The 18,659-nt window shown below is 38.5% G+C and overlaps 1 protein-coding gene across 5 annotated transcripts; it reads left to right on the top strand.

Moving 5' to 3' along the window:
* The first annotated feature begins 1,281 nt into the window (after positions 1-1,281).
* Positions 1,282-18,654, top strand: sorbs3 (sorbin and SH3 domain containing 3). Of its 5 annotated transcripts, none has more exons than XM_020935488.2 (21): positions 1,282-1,582; positions 7,854-7,902; positions 8,661-8,852; positions 8,993-9,062; positions 9,168-9,301; positions 9,377-9,440; positions 9,869-9,907; positions 10,010-10,082; positions 10,491-10,599; positions 11,888-11,947; positions 12,085-12,201; positions 12,717-12,766; positions 13,520-13,590; positions 13,948-14,006; positions 14,141-14,187; positions 14,348-14,462; positions 14,538-14,663; positions 15,948-16,049; positions 16,609-16,697; positions 16,792-16,898; positions 17,638-18,654. In XM_020935488.2, exons 2-21 carry the CDS (start codon positions 7,891-7,893, stop codon positions 17,697-17,699), a joined length of 1,698 nt encoding a protein of 565 aa, XP_020791147.1. In that variant the 5' UTR covers positions 1,282-1,582; positions 7,854-7,890; the 3' UTR covers positions 17,700-18,654. The 5 variants fall into 5 exon arrangements, with proteins under 5 accessions (XP_020791147.1, XP_020791145.1, XP_020791143.1 ...); XM_020935486.2 differs by having other exon boundaries at positions 1,332-1,582; positions 15,948-16,478; positions 18,101-18,654; XM_020935484.2 differs by having other exon boundaries at positions 1,336-1,582; positions 15,948-16,478.
* Positions 18,655-18,659: the final 5 nt, after the last annotated feature.

Here is an 18,659-nt window from a genome sequence, read left to right on the forward strand (position 1 = left end):
TTCCAGAGATCATGTGAATGACAATAGGTTTAAATACAGATGATATGAATGACGACAATCAGAGGATAGAATTACAAAAGTCATACAAGGTCTCTCTTCTACGTGATAACATCTGGCTACACCTCTTTTTTATGTTACAAATACTGTATAGAGGTAAATGTCAGTTTAGAATACCATGTTAGTATGTTTTATTTTTTAATCCAAAGGTCCTACAAGTACTTTTTTGCTACCAATTTAATATTTTCTCTTATTTCTTATGACCTTGTACTTCTAACTGTGTAATTGTTTTAACTCTGATGTAATATACCTACTTTGGCACTTTCAGATTTCTTTCAAATGTAAAGTGCAATTTAAATAAATGTATTATTATTACTATTCACCTTCTCCAGTGCAGTGTGGGCTAAAGCTGTTGAGACCGCAGAGACTTGGCGACATCTGGCTGTGCATTTTGGAAATAATTTCTTCACACACAGTTCATCTGAGTACCACTGAGGGGCAGTGCTGTGGAACTCGTAGAAGTCCACATGTCTATTCTCCTAAGATAAGAAATATTTCCAAATCATTACTTACATGACAACAATATGCTTATGTTTTATTGTCACATAGGTTCTTGGAATGTCTGTTTTTTTTAGGATTCTATATAAAGCCTGTGGGTCAGAAATGAGAGATATGACCTTTGGTACCAGGGCTGTTAAATATTTATCTTGTGTCAGAGCCGAGAGCTAGGATTCACACAGACGATACAACGGGAGTCAGTGTGTTTATACAGGGATGGACACTGATGAATATGTATCTTATGATTTATGAAATACATTGTCCCAAATAAACCTTAAAAAAAACGTATAGGCCTACATCAAAAAGTAGCGTCAGTATTAAAGTTTAATAGTGTACTGTCTACTGAGAGTGAAGTGAAACTGAAAATGATTAGTTTAGCCCATGATATCAAACCTGTGTAAACTAGTATATGATAAAGTCTACTTTTCAAATAAGTTGGGTAGCTTGATTTTACATTTAAAAGTTTACTTGCAAGATCCTAGCAAGGTCCTTGCTTGGGGCGCCTCACTTACATGAGTCTTTGACTCCATCTAGCGGTGTCCTGACAATACAAAACTATTAGAAGCCATCTGCCCCACTCATTAACCATAACCCACTAATATGTAATTAGTCAAGTCTATTATAGAGTCAACATTGGTTAGTTTATTTGTTGAGATGCCTTTTAAAAATTGTTTCCTTTACCCTACAATGTAAAACACTGGGGGGCGGTACTGATGTCAGGATTGTGCCTGTATGGAAGTCTCTATTATTTCCAGCTGTGGATGGAAACTATTACTGAGCTCCTTCTCCCTGATGAGATTTCAAGAGCATGCTCACACACACATATTCAAACACATGCCACACACTGCAGCACAGAGTCTCACATTGAGGAGACCCGCGCTGAATCATTCAGTGCTGATAAAAGGCAGCCTGTTTGCCAGAGACACAGAGAACAGCAGTGGGAGGAGGACAGAGCAGCAGTGGAGCCTCCTTTATTTTCATTCACTTCCTCTGTCCTCTGCACTGACGGCAGCTCACTGCGCAGCCTGTAAGTACTCCGCTCACTCTGCTCACGCTGGACTTTCACAAACTTTTGCCAGATACAGTTTCAAGTTTCTGCAGATTTCATTTAGTTTATCAAAACAGGGTACTGCGTCTGTGTTGACATTCTCTATAATTGTTTTCTAATTCTTCTAATAAGTGTGGAAATGCAGCATATAAACAGAATGTCTTACTGTAATGCAGATTTTTATCATCAGAAGCCTGAGCTATCACATGTTTTTTTTTTCTTCTGAGATCTCACATGTTTTTAACTTATGGTTAATAGTTCAAATGTGTAGAAATCATGCATTTTTCACACTCACCAGCTCCCTAAAAGAGTGCTTCTTTTGGATGACCCAAACTTTAGGATAAAATTGTGTTTACAGCTGGAATAAACCATGGTGCTTTATGTTTATTTCCGTGACATTCCACGAGCGTGACTTCAGTACCTGAACAAATCTTGTTATCAGTGCAGATGTATGCCTAGTTGTAGATGAGGATTATCTTTACATTTTCACAACATGTTGTTTGAGATTTCTCATAAATACAGCCAAGTTAGATGGTGGAAAAACAGGGTCCGGTCATTAAATGATGTAGTTTGAGATGATGTCACAGATTTATGTCATCGGCAGTTGACTCACAGACCCTTTTTAATGAGTACAACATATTGGTTCATAGTACGTTGTACAGCAGGACAGTGGCTGACCTTTACTGGGTGGTAACAGTCTGCTGGAGCTGGTCCATCTCTGGTACAAAGGCCCCCAGTTTCCCTGTTGTCCTGATTATGTCTGTGTAACAGAAAAGATGAAGTCTTGTGTTTGTATAGTGAGGTAAAACTCAGATACTTTGTGGGAGAGGTGTCATACTAATCGCTTCTTGCGTGATTACCTCATTTAACCAGAGTGACAGAGTGTCAGCACTGGTCCCAGCAGGGTGACAGTCTGCTCCACATGCAGAGCCTTGGAGTTGCTCCTTACACCATTTGGCAAATCGCCCCTGGATGAAAGAACAGGCCTGGTTAAAGGATATCTGCTGTACCATGCCAGACCACTGAATTATTAAGAAGAGCTGACTCTTTGTTTTTCCAGTAGAGCTGTTAGTGCTTAAAGTAACACACACATAAAACACATGTAGTGGACTCTGATACTTCAACTGATTAATTTACACTGTCAGAAAAATTAACAGGACTAAAGGACTGAAGGTGACTCAACTGTGAACTGTGTAAACCAACCATACTATTAACTGTTTTGAGTAATCATTTAAATTAAGTCCACCTATGTATGTTTTATCATGAGAGGAGGTCCAGTCCATAGCAGTGGGGCTCTGAAACTCTTATTGTGAATAGTGGTCGTTAAAGTTCACAAAGCAGCAGGAGCGTAGGGACAGATAAAGTTCAGGAGGGTGTCATGGAGTCACTGCACTGTCTGAGCAGAGATAAACTATTCCCCTTTGGTTAACCCTGCACTGTGAATTATCACCTTATCACAACAATAGGGCCGTTTAACTGAAGGAGGTGCCCCACACTCAGACCAGAGCGCGGTGCCTTTTAAACTGGGCTGGAGAGGTTGCTATGGTGATGCCTGTCAACCGGGAAGTCCTGTGTAGAGGCCGGTCGAGCAAGGTCTGGCTCTGAGAAGAGAGAGAGGGAGTGATTGTGTGTCCTCGCCAGTTTAGAGAGCAGAGCCAAAGAAAGGGCTACTACGTGGTTTACGTGCAACTGGCTGATAGAGGTGTGAGTTCACTGGTTGGCGCTACTTTCCAAGGTGCGTAAAGCCTCTCCTTTTGTATAAGACATTCACATAACAGCTATTTGTGGTTGGAACACCTACATAAATCATTTTGATGCCAAAATCCTAAATCTTCCAAGTTGTTTTTCAAGGTTGGGTAACCTGTTTGACTGCTCACAAAGCTTAGCAAGGATTAGTGCCACACACCTGTCTGGGATAAAGTCTATAGAAAAAGGGGGATGCTTTTCAGAGCACCTGAATGACCCATGCACTTTGTGGGAACATGTTTTTGAGGAAGGTTATGAGTAATAGGGCTGCACAGTTTTGGAAAAACAAATTATGTTTTTTATTACAATTATTGAGATGAGATTAGGTATTTCAAAAGTACTCTGTTCAGAGTGCACATTGTAAGCAATTCCAGCGTTAACAATTGAGACCAGACTAAATAATGAACTGGTAAATCCTAAGTATCCCATGCATTTCAGAACATATTTGTAGAGGTCTAAACTAGATTAGAAAGACAGGATATTTTTGCAGAGGACATTCTATTATGTAAATACCTGCAGCCTTTGCAATTTTATAATTGTGGCAGTTCAAATTCTGATTTTGATTCAAATGCAATTAACGGTGAAAGCTTAACATATATGGACAAAATTCATGCCTTCATCTTTTTCTTAATATGGTATACATACGATTCCTAGTGTCTCGTTAGCACTGGCAATTTAATGATCTGAGGTACAGTATTTGAGCTGTCAGAACTGTTTTGTGTCGTACTTATTCCTAGGACCTTCCACTGCCCACTTAGTACCTCCCCTGTTTTCTGTCACTTTGATTTCCACAGTCAACTATAGTTCCCTTTGTGATATTACAAAGGCTTGAGCTGCCACTTCTCATACTCACAAGCTCACTCAGCTTTGAACATGTGCCACGACAACCATAGGGATTTGCTAGATTTTCACATGTTACTGTTGGAGGGCATTTTTCTCATGCTTTGGCCTGTATGCAGTCACAGTTAATAGCCCATGCATGTTTGAGTTCATAATTTGTTCTCTATCAGATGCAACATCATGGTTCCTACAAGCTTCAAGAGAAAGTGGGTGTGATTTAATGACTTGTGGTTCCTGTCTATTGACAAGAAGTACACTAACCATGTCTCCTCCTGTAGCTTAGGACTTGAGGGAGCACCATACATGGAGGAAAACTACTCCCCTGATAAATGTGTGTATCCCCCAATAACTGCATATCATAAACTCCCCGCTCCACATCCTTGTAAGGCCTCTGTCCGCACATCTGCCGAGCTGTAGACGGGGCGCACCATGGGGTTTTGGGATTAACGTCAGCGGCAGGAATTTTAACATCGACACATAACAACACCATGACTCAATACGTGTTTGGACAAAAATGCCAGTTCTGTTTATCAAGGAAAGGCTGACACACACAATTACCTTCTTACAACTTACTTAGACATGAATTCTTTGGGTTTATTGCAGTGTTATGTAATTTATAGAGGACAAGATGATAAGATGGCTGTTGTAAAAGCAAACACATAGAGGATACTTTGACAACATAGGCTATACTGGGTACTTCTGTGGATTATCAGATAAAAGTTAAAACTTGTTTATGGTACTTAAGGCCATTTTTAGCATGCAAACCTTATTTTCACTACTGATGGAGTATACAGAAGGGATCATGATTAGATTAAATTACTAAATTATAGGTTGCTTGATTGATAGCCAGTCTAAATGCCCTTACTATCTTACAGTTAATAACTAAATATATTTAGTTATCAGTAAAATTAGTATTAATCATTGTTGTGCTTGTGACTATAGCCCTAGGATCCAGCAATCTGCCAGTGTGTGCAGTAGTTCCCATGTTAAGTCATTGGTGAGTCAATTATTAACAGCTCACCACAAAGCACACAGAAGTAGAAGAGTGGAGATTGCTTTGCCTTTTGATTAATTAAAGTTTTAGGATGTGGTCAGGGCAAACAAAATAACTATTGTCCCTTTATTTGCGTATTCCATCCTACTGACACCGGCCATCCTCAGGGTATTTTTAGCCCATTTGCAGTTACTGTAGCAGTCAATGATAAAAGGCAAATTAGAAAGAAGGGTCATATGAGGTTGGGTGACATGGCAAATGTTTCTACAGATGAAAAATGTGCTTGTAACAAATAGCTTATTTCTGTAATCATTAAAAAAATGTGAGTATTAAAGTTCCAGATAAGTCATATGAATCAATTTTTCAGTAAAGCTATTTTTGATCTTTAGAAATGTGTGAACATATCAAGAGGACGTGGTATGGTTCACTGACCTGCTGCCAAATCGAGCTGTTCTGGCTCACAAACTCCTCATAATACAGATTGTTCTTTTTTAAGGAAAGGGAGGCAGTAGTATCCCCCCGTTAGTACACTATTTTACTGTGTTTGTATACCATGGCTTCATAGACAAAGTTTACTGAGCAACATCTGGCCTGAGGCATTCTGGGACTAGATCCACTTCCTTGACACAAATAAATTTTTTCCATAACAGTGTACCAGAAGCTAAGTAGTTTCTCAGCTGCATCTCATGTGCATATAGGAAGTAACATTTAAGAAAGAGTGAATACTTTTCTTTGAAACACTTTTTGAGATAATGGTGTCGGACTCCTCAGATGTAGGCTGGACCATTTATGGACAGTTCCCTCTCTCCATCCCAAAGACATATCTGGCCAAATGTGGTTTAAGAACAGCTTGTGAAACACATGGCCTATAAAGTTCACATATTTGAGTGAGATTGTATCAAGGTTTTCTCACCAGGCAGAAGTCCTTTCTGTACCGATGACACATCCACTTGACAGTGCAGATTACATAAAGCTGGATGTTTGGAGAAAACACGAGGAGCAACAGACTTATTTGAGTTTTCCTTATTAGGTAGATTTTTTGCTTACTGGCAGTGAAGTAGTGTTGTCTGCAACACGTTTCAATGCTGGATTAAGTTCCTCGGAGAAATGACATAGCCTACAGACTCAATATTTTGACAAGTGCTTATTCATCTGCTGTTGCTGATCCAGGCCCATAAAGATCTATTGTCATAAAACATGCTACATATGCCACTACTGTCACTGTATGTGTTTCAAATCATCTATCTGTCACCTCACTAATATTAATAGACGATTCTACACAGCTTATCAGATAACATTAGCAGTTGTTGACATTTTTGATTAGACTGTTTTACGCATTGCCTAAGTGGTGGCATAACATTCTGTGAACACTGTCTAATTTACCTGTTTCATCGCCACATTCAGTATACTAAACATATGTGGTTGAATTAGCCTATTAGCCTGTCCCTTTTGCATTACCACAACTTGAATAACTAACATTCCTGCCTGGCACATGCGGGCACAGATTTCAATTAAGCGCATAGCTGGTAAGCAGTGACATGATCGTGCTAACCGATTCCTGATTATTTGTGCTACTGTTGCAGTTGCATGTGTCTCTGACGTGTTAGTACTTTCTCTTTGTGTTTCTTCTTTTAACTAGGCTAATTATTTTATTGTACTTAGGAAATATATTCTCCTATTTTCTTAATCACATTTGCATCATTGTGCCTATTGTTTGGAACTTTAATCTAATTAATGTGATTTTCTTTGATGAAAGTGGGGGCATCTGCTCTGCCTCAGCCTGAAGAGTCGTGTTGTGGTGGACAGACTCATAGTTTCTCCATTATGTAACCCAGTTTGTTGGGGGATGATTCAGTTGTCTGACATCGTTGTCTGAAAACTAGATCACCTCCATCTCCGGTCTCTAGACTCTGGCTCTGAGCTGTGTCCTGATGTTGTAATGTGGGCCTAGACACCACACCAGTCCTCCTTACCACCATTTGCGATGTTAGTCACTGCTACAAATAAGGAGAACTCATCAGTGCCAAGAAACCTGTTGTGCAGTTCATTAGAAGCAGGAAATAACAAAGTCTAGTCTATAAGATTCTTTGGAAAGGGATGGTTGTACTTTTTTTCTTGCTGTGTGTGTTTTCTTTTACATTAATCTAATCTAAATAAGCGAAGACACAGTTTAAAGATAGCTACTGACATTAACTACTTATTTTTCCCAGCCTCTAATAGGAGCGGAAGCCACCCCTCATTTGTCCACAGCTTTGATCTGTATACAACACATCCTGATGTATTTTTCCGGAGATGCAGTTGATTTCAGTAGATGACCCTCTCCTTCACCCAGCCTCTCATATTCAGATTACTATGGGATTGTATGGCAGAGGGTGCAGAAATATGGGGTAGGAATGTGAGTCGCACACATTGTTTGGGGTGGGATTTTCCTTAGCAGCAGTGAAAGTGGGTGACTGAGTTTTTCCCTTGTAGGAATACTAGAAGAGTGGGAAAATGGAACAGTTGTCCACATGCCAGCTTGTAAGGTGCGGGGTGTTGGAAGAGAAATGAGTCTCTTAGAACGTTCATGAAAACTGCAAAAACACATTTTGTGAACAAAATATTATGATGTTATTTTTGTGAGTTATAAAGTTAAAAATAATTAAATAAAAACCTTTTGTGTGTTAACAGGTCTTCTTGATGACCAAGCTGAATTACGTTTAATCTCATGCAGTCACAGGTAGGTAAACTTGTGTGATATGTTGAATAAAAATAACAACAAAGTAGTATCCAGATGCATTTATTTGCTAAACTGAGTGACCTTTTTATTTTTTACCATTATTTCAAATGCAAGTGGTTGTAGCTCTAAAATAGTAAACCTCACAAATATTACAAATATATTAAATTTCAACAAATGCCTCACCATCTGTGGTCTTTCTGTGACATATGAACTCTATTGCCAGCATAAATTGGGGATTTCCCATGACCCCTTACAACCACCACCTGATCTAAGCACCCAGACTCTGGACTGGGTGGGGCTTATACATTATTGCCATGACAACAGTAGGACTACGACTAACCCTGCAGGACATTTAGGGGGACACAGACGACCCCTCTCCAACCTTTCTGCCCCCAGTTCCTCCCCCTGTCTTCAAACAGGACACCCAAGTGAATAGGAAGTTAATAGGCTCATAATGGTACTCTTCTATTTCTGTGCCTCAGCTCTGCATTTTCAATAAGACCCTTTTTGCATTTGTAGCAAGAGAGATGATGAAGAGGGTGTGCTACAACTTCCCACTAGTTGTGCTTTAAATAAAATAGGCCAAAGTCATCACAGAGCCGCCCCCACTGGGACTGTTTATTCTCTGGACAAAAGATGGGATGCTAACAAGTTCACATGACCTTCCATAGACAACAGTGTGTATCCAGGGCATCACAGAGGAAATGACATAAGCAAATGTTATTATCAATATTTTGTACTTTTTTCTTTATTTTTAGCAACATGCAGAGGAGGGGCACAATCCAGAGGGCTCCAGAATTATTTTTTCAGGAGATCAAGGGATATCTTCTGGTGAACATATTCTAACATCTCCAGAAATGACTCATGAAGTTGTAGTCATCTCTCCTGGCCTCCCTACTCCACCCCTGAGCCCCTATCACTCAGCAAGGTTTCCGTCTGGGGAGTACAAGGTTAGCTCAGAGAAGTTCTTAGTAGTGAATTAACTAAACAAGTGCGCCTCCTTGTGGGGACTTTAATGTACAGCACATTTTAGATATCGCTAGCTGCCTACAATGCTGTAATTATTAAGCAAAATATCTATTTGTTATAGGTTTCCGAGGTCAATGGAAGTGGTTCAGTGCTCAGTTTTGGATCCTACTATGGGCCCTCAAAGAAAAATGGTAACAATTCTATATTCTTATCTGTGTATTAGCATTTGTTTTCAGATGTACCACATATTATTTAAAAAAGTCTTAATGTTCTTAAATGTTCTTATTTATGTTTAGGAGGCATGTCCAATGGCATCAAGAGCCCCACCTCTGTAACCCGCAGTTGGACACCCACTAGAGAAGAAAGACTGATCAAATATTCAGGAATTGGCCCTGTGGATGAGACTGGGATGCCTATTGCCTCTAGATCAGTAAGAATTAAAAAAAAAATTGGTATTGGCTCTATTACAATTTATTTTGCATAACTCATATTTTTCTTATGACAGAGTGTAAACAAGCCCAGAGACTGGTACAAAAGCATGTTCAGGCAGATTCACAAGAAGCCAGAGGGTAAGGACACTCCTCTTCATCTTCTCTCTCCCACACTCATCTGTCAACTTTGGGTCCTGGAGAGGTGATCCTGTGAAAATATTACTGAAGAGAGAGATTAAATACTGCTAAGTCAACACCAATTTAATTTGTACCACAATACTCCAGTTCTTTCTGTTATGTATTCTCTAATTATGCCCGCTGGACTGTAAAAAGAAATGAAAACACAATACTATATATAACATCCTCAAAATTTCAGAATTAAGACAGTAATTACACCATTGCGCCATCCTACAAAAAATACCAGCCTTGGGTAAGAAAAGTCATTAGCTATAAAGCAACGATAAATACACATTTACAGTTTTGAAGGTGATGCTCCGTGTTTACTTTTGAAGCAGCCAAATTCTCAAACCAAGTGATAAACTAAAATGTATCTGATACATTTTTAGAGTCAGATTTTGAAGATTCAGAGCGGTGGTCAGTTAAAGGTAAGTTTATAAACCATAAACAGACTTTAACCACAATTTCAGTGTAAAGTGTCTTCTTGAAATAACCCTATAATTTCCTTTCCTTCATGGTAATCTACCAAGAAAACACAGAAAACAACAATGAACCGGACACCAATCTCTTTAGACTGACACCGCATGGGGCCTTACCAGACTGGTGAGTTTGTTATTATAACCTTTTTCTGTCCTGGGCTTAATAATTAAAATAGCTTAGATTTAATTATTTTGTCCTTGCACAAGAGAATTAAGTTTAAGTACATTTTTTAACAGAATGAGTATGTTTTTAAAGAGTATTTTTACCTTAAAGGGATGTGTGCAATAAACTGCAGTAAATTAGATATTGCAAAGAGATGGTCTCAAGTTGTATACGCTTTTTATATAAAGTTTAATTGCTGTTCACAGCTACTGCACTAACTGATCAATATGTCTGTTATGAATACCACTTAGACTTAAGCCTAGAGCTGAAGGGGCTAGACAAGTTAGGATTTGTTGTTACAGGCACTAACAATGGAGCTGTGATTAAGTTGCTGTCCACGTTTTTGTGTGTGGTGGTGTAATGTTTCAGGAGTGAGGACGTAGATAAGCTGTCAGACACAGGCAAGCAGCAGCGCCAACCAAAGAGTATATATGACTATGAGCCTGGAGTGAACACCGCCTCTGAGATCAACAAGCAGGTATGCACTCCTACACATCCTCTTTCTAAGTTATTGTGCATTAACTTTTATCCAGTGGAATCATAACACTCCTCTCTGTGGTTTTTCTACTATTTTCTTATTGTGGCATTAACAAGAAGTCTTGGGATAGGCACCCTTTTTTAAGGATTAGTTCCTGTGTTTTGACTTTGCATGCAATAACTTTGGATGTTTGTGTAGCTACTTATTATCATCACCAGATGTGCAAAGTTACGTATGCACTAAAGCTTCCTATCTTTGTCACACCTCATGATAATTACAAGAGCATTTATGAGTAATTTACCTGAATCATAGGGATGGACACTTGAAACTAAAATGACGCAATGTCTACCTTCTGTTGTGCTCACCTACAAATTATAAAGTGTTTTGGTGAAGGGTTCTTTTGCAACAATGTCCCAGATCAGTTGCATATTGTGCCCAGTGCAAGTGTGTGTGAAGAAAAGGCATCTTTGTCTTCGCTCGCCCACGGGAGTGAGAGAGGTGTCTTGTGATCCGTATTATGGTGTTAACCTCTTGAGGAGAATAATGGCGCACATCGTGGAGACTATTTAATTTCTCTTTTTATGATGGCAGACAATGTTCTATTCCCAGAGTGCTGTTTAGCAAAACCATATCAGGTGTTATAAGCTGCTTTTCATGGATATTGGTGACTGTAGTGAGGATGACTTTCAAATGGGGGCAGGCCTGGATTTTGGCTTTTATTAAAACATGCTAAACCAAAAACATAAATTACTGTTGTGGGGTCCTTGGCCAGATTTACCTTTTAAAGTCAGGTATTCGGACTTTAATAAAAGCTGTAATATGTTTTTATTGTTAATAAAATTTTATAAAATTAACAGCTGTGGGACAATGTGTGTTGCTTATTTACTTGCATACTAAATGTGCGCATTGATGAATCAATAGCTTTTATAGAGTTTGTTTTCTGCTCTGCCAAAAAGTAGCCTCTAATGAAGCCTCTTTAATAAGAGGTGAAACATAACCTGCAAGAAACCTAAAAGAGAAATTAGAGACATTGTGTAGCTTCACTCTGTGTTGTACTGTATGCCAAATAGGCTAACTATTTTGTATTTAAGTTTATATAGGGAACACTTCAGCGACATTGTTGATCATTTAGGTTTGATTTCTTTTCCATGGAAAGTTTTAATCTACCTACTTTTTTGTCTTTACCTTGTTCTAACACAATATTTGAATTTTGTTTTGTTATTTTTATTATTCTGTCAACCTTTAGTCAGATTGAATTAACCATAAAATGTAATGTTACTTGTTGTAGACCTATCTACCTGTATCTCCAAAGAAGGAGCCAGAACAACACAAGTCACCTTCAATTGAGGTAAGCTCTCTGAGTATTATCTTCTCTTATTATGTATTATGTTCTCACTTTCACCAGGACATAGTAGAACTAGAAGCAGAGTTTTATCCATCTTTTAATTTGGCCCTTACACCTCTAACATAACTGCGGACACTCAGGACACTCTTGTTTCTGAGCTGAGCCAATTTGAGGCAGAGCTGGACTCCGAGATCCAGGGCCTGGAGAGGAGACTGTCCCAGAAGAGGCAGAAGCAGCAGCATCCAGCCCGGGGTGAGGTACTGAGCCCCAAACATCCCTCCTCCTCCCCCATCACCATTTTAGCTGCCCGCCTGCCACGCCATTCCCCCTTCTGATCCACAAGAAGTCTGCACGAATCATTGAGACAGTGCTTGCTTTGGCAATGCACAGTGTGTTGTTTTGTCTTGTCCTGCCTGCCTGTTGCTTGTGATAGATCTTTTGATATACTGCCTGCAAACCCCCCTCTTTAGTCATTTTCTTGTTTCTATAGAAACTTAGAAAACTATGATTGAGTCAAAAATTATAGCATAGATGATTTTGCTTGATTTAATTTGCTTTATATGGTATAATCTTAATTAAATCACTTGTCAGACAGAACAGGAGCAAAGCTGTACACAAGGAGAACATAGGACCCAGGGGACTTCTGCTCCTCTGGGAGTGGTCAGCACCTCTACTTTGTCTGAGTTGTTGTTAGATTTCCTCACAGCCGTAACACACAGGGGACTGAATACCGCAAGGCACAAACATGGATTAACATGGATTCTTATTACAGGAGCCTAAAGGTAGACACCTGACAACATTGCCAAAGACAGACATTAACAGGTGAGCAGATTACAAATTACTCAGTTAGACACATGTATTATTTTAAATGTTTTATTAAATTTTTTGACATATAATTATAAGTATGTATCAATCGTTCTGTGCACTGGTGCTGTCTTAAGTATAGAAAAGTTTTGGTACAGGCTCAACAGAGATGCTTAACTTACATTTTAACTTCACATAACTGCCCTCCTACTGGATGGCTAAACAAACAATGTGATTTGATGTAACTGCTAATAATACAAGTCAGCTGACAGTGTGTGGGCCCCAATGTTAGGAGGCAGATGATCTTTAACACATTTAAGTACAATATGTGTACCTTTAAACTACATTCCACGTTCCCCTCCGAGTGTGCAGTGCATTCTTGGAGGAATCTCACTGTTATTTGCCAAAGAGGAGCTTGTGAGTTCTGACCTTTAAGAAAACACATTTACACAGCATGATGTTCAGGAAATGCCAATTTAAAACACCAGCTGTGGGACTTATAAAACTAATTTCTTTGAGCAGGGAATCCATCAAAACATGCAAATTAGTTGCAGTTAATGATTTGTGTTTGCTGTTTTATCTTTTGTTGTGAAAATGTAATTATAAGGTAACACTGATGATGACTGAAGTTATGTTATGCTGATGTGACATGGTAACCAGATGTGCTGTAAACTTGAAAACAATGGCCTGTTGTTTGTCAAAGAGAATTCTTCTTGATACTAAGATGAAATGATTAACACTTACAATGGTGTTTTTCTTTTTCTTTTCTAGCCATTCATCCACATCAAAACATCTAAACCAGCGATCCGTGGGCTCATCCCCTGCCTCGACTCCTTCATATGGTGAATGCAGACTTTGTTACCTTTCAGACACATGATTTTCCCATAAACCTTGCATTGGAAACTACTGCTTCTAGAGGCACTTTTGTTGGCTTAAGTGAATTATATAAAATGTGCTGATGTTTTGAAACAATTCTCTATTATGTATCGGTCAGAAATTTTCCTGACAATTACATAAATACCTTTAATGTTTGTGCTTGAAGTAGTGGTGGTTGGGTGGAGGGGAAACAGGGAAAATAGGAAGTGGAGATTAGCTTTCTCCAATTGTTTTCTTGGAAATTAGTTGAGAGTGAGCCAGCCCTACAATGCAACAAAGACCTACTACATTTCACAGCTCACATGTGATTTTATTCTCAATAGATCGACTTTCTCCTGCAAATGAAATCATGGCACTCCCACCAAAGAAGGAAGAAAAGAAGGTAAGATTAAATTACTATATTATTACATCCCTAATGAAATTTGTTTATGGTACATCTTTGCTTTTGTGACAAATAAAACATCTCATTGTTTTAACCTAAAGCACATCTAAAAAGGAAGCATTATTTTGTTGCAGATGAAAGCAGCACGAGCCAAGTTCAATTTCCAAGCTCAGTCGCCTAAGTAAGTTACATTGTTTTTAACATAGTTTTTACCTATTCATCAAACCAAATGCCTTTCTGCATTGCATTTTTATTCCCTGATACTTGTATTTCAGAATAAATAGATTAAAAACTTGTATTTGAAGCTTAATTGAATTCCATCTCCTCATTCCTTCGTTTAGGGAGCTCACATTGCAAAAAGGGGACATTGTCTACATCCACAGACAGATAGATGCCAATTGGTTTGAAGGAGAGCATCACGGGAGAGCTGGCATTTTTCCCACAACTTATGTAGAGGTAAAGGTTTCTAAAGGGATTGATTATTGTTTGTTAGAATGGCGCAGAGTTATTTAGGCTGTGTTTGCTCCACAGGTTTTGGCCCCCACTGAGAAACCTACACCCATAAAATCACCCACATTACAGGTGTTGGAGTATGGAGAGGCTGTGGCTCTATATAACTTCAATGCAGACTTACCTGTTGAACTGTCATTTCGTAAGGTGAGTAAAACATCTGTTTGTTTTTTTTAAATCTGTGGCAATGTTGCTAACTTTGCTACCATTTTATTGCATTTTTAGTTTTGGAAAATATTGACTAACTATTAGCAAAGGTTATGTTCCAATCAATAATTATGCATTTTTCACTACTTGGGTCCGATAATATCCAACATTGTAGCATTGCGAAATACAAGCTTCATCCACAAGGGGGCAGTAATTAAACTCCAGTGGTCCTGGGGCCTATTGTCCTTTGATATCTGGATTTCATAAATACCAGTGCTATTTTGTAAATGTACTTTAATCAGTGTGTAAACTCAGAAGACAGGAATCACCCCATATGCAGCATGTTACCAGTGGTGGAAGAAGTATTCACTTTTGTTACTTAACTAAAAGTACAGATATTGGAACGAAAAATAAGTAAAAATATCATATGAAAAAATACTTAAGGAGTACTTAGTACTTAGTACTTAAGGAAAAATAGTCAGGTGTAAAAATGTACTTAAAGTACTAAATAAGTATTTTGCGCAGATTTTGAGATCTAATGAGGCTTCAAATGTAATGATTTTGATGAAGATTTGTGCTGAATTTTGTTCAGCAGAAACAGTTGAAGAGTAGAATAGAGTTGGGTTTTTTTTCTGTTTTTGTTTGCTCAAACTATGAACATGTTAAAAATAAACCCCTAGCCTTTACAGCAGGTCTCTTTTGTAAAAAATACTTTAACTTTTCAGTTTTCTTCAAAATGTAGTGGAATAGAAAGTATAGATATCTGCTCTCAAATGTAGTGAAGTAAAAGTAAAACTATCTATTTTAAAATCTACTAAAAATTGCGTTGTGCAACTTTTCTGGTGGAGGGTCCGTTACCTGCTTGTTTCTATGTCATTACTCTGTCTCGAATGTTCCACACTGTGACATTATACAGCTCTATTTTCCATGTATATAATTGTATAATATTTATATAATTAATTGTATAACATATAACATTTATATAATAGCATTTGGTTTTATAATTCAAAAATACCTTGAAAAACAGGCATTCTGACTGTGAGAGGGGTCCCCTCACCACAGATCTGACCTGTAACTTGGTCTGGTTTTAGTCTCCATGAAGATAGAAAGGTTTAATACCATACTGTAAAACATTCCAGACAAAGCAATAACATCTTCATGTAGAAAAGTATTTGATGAACCTTCCACCAGAAAAATTACACAATTCATAGTACTTTAGTACTTTTACTTTGTGATGTTTCACAGGATATTACACATCTCCACCTGTTTTCTTATATGTTTTAGGGTGAAATTATCGATGTAACGCGCTGTGTGGATGACAAGTGGCTAGAGGGAAGGATCTCGGGAACTAACCGGAGTGGTATTTTCCCGGCCAGTTACGTCCAGGTCAACAAGATGCCCCGCACCAAATACAGCACAGACGACCTCTGCTCTGTGCCCATGTCCCCCCTCTCACCGGGACCTCAGAGCCCAGGCCGCCCTCTTTACTCCCCAAGATCCCCCTTCTCACCCTTTACACCCAACTCTTTAAGTCCAAAACCAGTTCACTCCCCTTTGAGACAAACTTCACCTGTCAGCTTCGGAAGCCCACAGTCACCACGCTCCCCTTCGCAAACGCCTGTTCCCAAAGAACCATATAGGTGGCCAAATAGCAGCTTGAGAACAGCATCACCAACTGGACCAAATGGCCAATGGACACAAAACCACAGCTCCACTACTCGAGCTGTCCCACCTTCCACTCAGTCGTCTTTGTCTGTACACAGAGCTCCAACCTCACCAGCTTCAAACACTCCCAGGCACTTTGAGCATTCACAGGTCTGCTTTCACTGCCTCCTGGAAATTTAAGCATGTCTTCACTAGTGCTGCTGCTGCTTGTGATAACAGGAATTGATTTTGTTCTCAATTTTTTATGATATTTGACGTATCCCTGTTTTAATCTTTCTAGGGGGGGACAATAACTCATACAGCACCCAACAGCTTACAATCACATATGCCAAAAAATGATACGACCTCCTCTGCAGTGCAACGTCAACCGTACGTCCTCACATTTTTACATATAGACTCAGTGATAGGTTAAGTTATTATTTAGCTTAAGTCCTTGCTCAATATTGTTTTATTTTCTTCATAGGTATAAAGCTGTTTACAACTACAAACCACAGAATTCAGACGAGCTGGAGCTTAGAGAGGGAGACATTGTGCAAGTGATGGAGAAATGTGATGACGGCTGGTTTGTAGGTACGTAAAGAATGTTTATTCACTCAAAATAGTACAGAATTACAGATAATAGCATTATTTGAAGACTTCATGTATGAATGAAAAATGAAGCTGTTTATAGTCCCAGACAAAATATAATACATACATATAAATATAATGATCTATGTTATAATGTTGTTTTCTCATCAAAGACATACCTGCAGTTGTGCTTTGTTTCCTTCATACACGTTTAACACACAAACCCTGCACATTTAGGGTCAGTTCTTCTCTTAAACAGAACACACTTTGTTCCACCTTGTGATGCCATGTGGTAATACAGGAAGTGCTCCACTGTGTTTTTGAACTTTAACAGACACATTCACTAGAATCATGTGCATCATTTCAGCCCTGGAATTGCCCATCTCTACTGAACTAAAGATAAAAAGTACCTTTTAATCTGAAAACTACCAGTATATGACAGTGCAAGGTGATGAGCATTTTGAGCTTAGACAGATTAATAATAAAGGTGAAACATAAAACATAAAACACAATTCCAGGTATTTTTTGAGGAGATAACAACATTATAACAGGGCTTAAAGTTTACAAGTGTCATTTTTGCATACCCCCAAGATTAAATAAATATCAGTAGTGTGCGTCACTATCCTGTGCTAGTATATGTAGTATTGTATGTGCAAGTACTCCATCTAGTGGACAACATTGTCCATTCCAACTATTGCTTTTGCCACTAATTTCTGTCATCATTACTTGTTTGTCTTTGTAGGTACGTCAGATCGAACTCATGCTTTTGGGACATTTCCAGGAAACTATGTAGCTCCAGTGTAACCGCCTCACCTCCATCTGGACTCTCTGTTTATCACTTCACCTCACAGCGACTGCTCCTCTCAGCCTGCCTTGCATGTTGCACTTATTACAAGGGCACTGTGTGGTTTCCTACAGGCCACTTTCACGCATTGAAACACATGCTGGAGTTTTTTTACACCCATAATTTAAAGGAAAAAATGAATAATGATAATGGCACTGAAGCAAAATCAAAGAATGAAGCATTTTGTTCCACAAGTATTTGCAGCTGCAGGAAAATGGCATTCCTTCCCACTGAACAGCACTGCCATCTCCAACTGTGTGATGTTGCCATGACACCATCACAGACCACTGCTGTAACTTTTAGGTTTGGTTGACATATTTTGTTGTGCTTTTTCTTCAATTGTGTCCATACTTGCTTTTAGATCTCTGAGAAAACCCCTGTGGCGATTGTGGGAACCAACTTCTGTGCCCTAAGAAGAGGGCATTTTATATCAAGATAAGTTTAGCCTTATAATTGTGTAAACCAATATCTAGTATACAACTTATAAGGTTTAAATTTAATAAGGTTTAAACAGCTTCAGTTGTAAAATGTATTGATTTGGTGCTCTGAAAGAAAATAATGGAAAGTGCTAAATGTGTTTTTAAATTGTGTCAACAGTGTTAAGTTGCCTATCAATATTATATGTCTAATAAAGGCCTGTACTGATAATTCCCTCCACTTAACAAAAGCTATTGCTGCCACTGCTGCTTTTTTACACTAGTGTACCAATGATAAGTATTGCATTTAATACAAAAGAAAGAAATCACCTAAAAGCATTTCTATTTTGGAAAAAAAAATATTGTATTAAAAGTTGGTAAAGATTGATGTACATTTGTAACATTTGATCAAACTGAAAGTATAATATATTTGCTTACAAAGCTATGTATTTTGAGTGTATGGTACGCTTTTGAAGGCAAATAAACATATTTAGTGTTATACAT

This window comes from Boleophthalmus pectinirostris, unplaced genomic scaffold (genome assembly GCF_026225935.1).
Source record: "Boleophthalmus pectinirostris isolate CB_2022bp ecotype Guang Dong unplaced genomic scaffold, ASM2622593v1 HiC_scaffold_4, whole genome shotgun sequence".
Classification (NCBI taxonomy): domain Eukaryota; kingdom Metazoa; phylum Chordata; class Actinopteri; order Gobiiformes; family Gobiidae; genus Boleophthalmus; species Boleophthalmus pectinirostris.

Coding starts and splice junctions, on each gene's coding strand:
- sorbs3 (XM_020935484.2), top strand. Junction 14,007..14,140: donor CAAAGAAGGAAGAAAAGAAG/GTAAGATTAAAT, acceptor ATTTTGTTGCAG/ATGAAAGCAGCACGAGCCAA. Junction 16,479..16,608: donor GGCACTTTGAGCATTCACAG/GTCTGCTTTCAC, acceptor TAATCTTTCTAG/GGGGGGACAATAACTCATAC.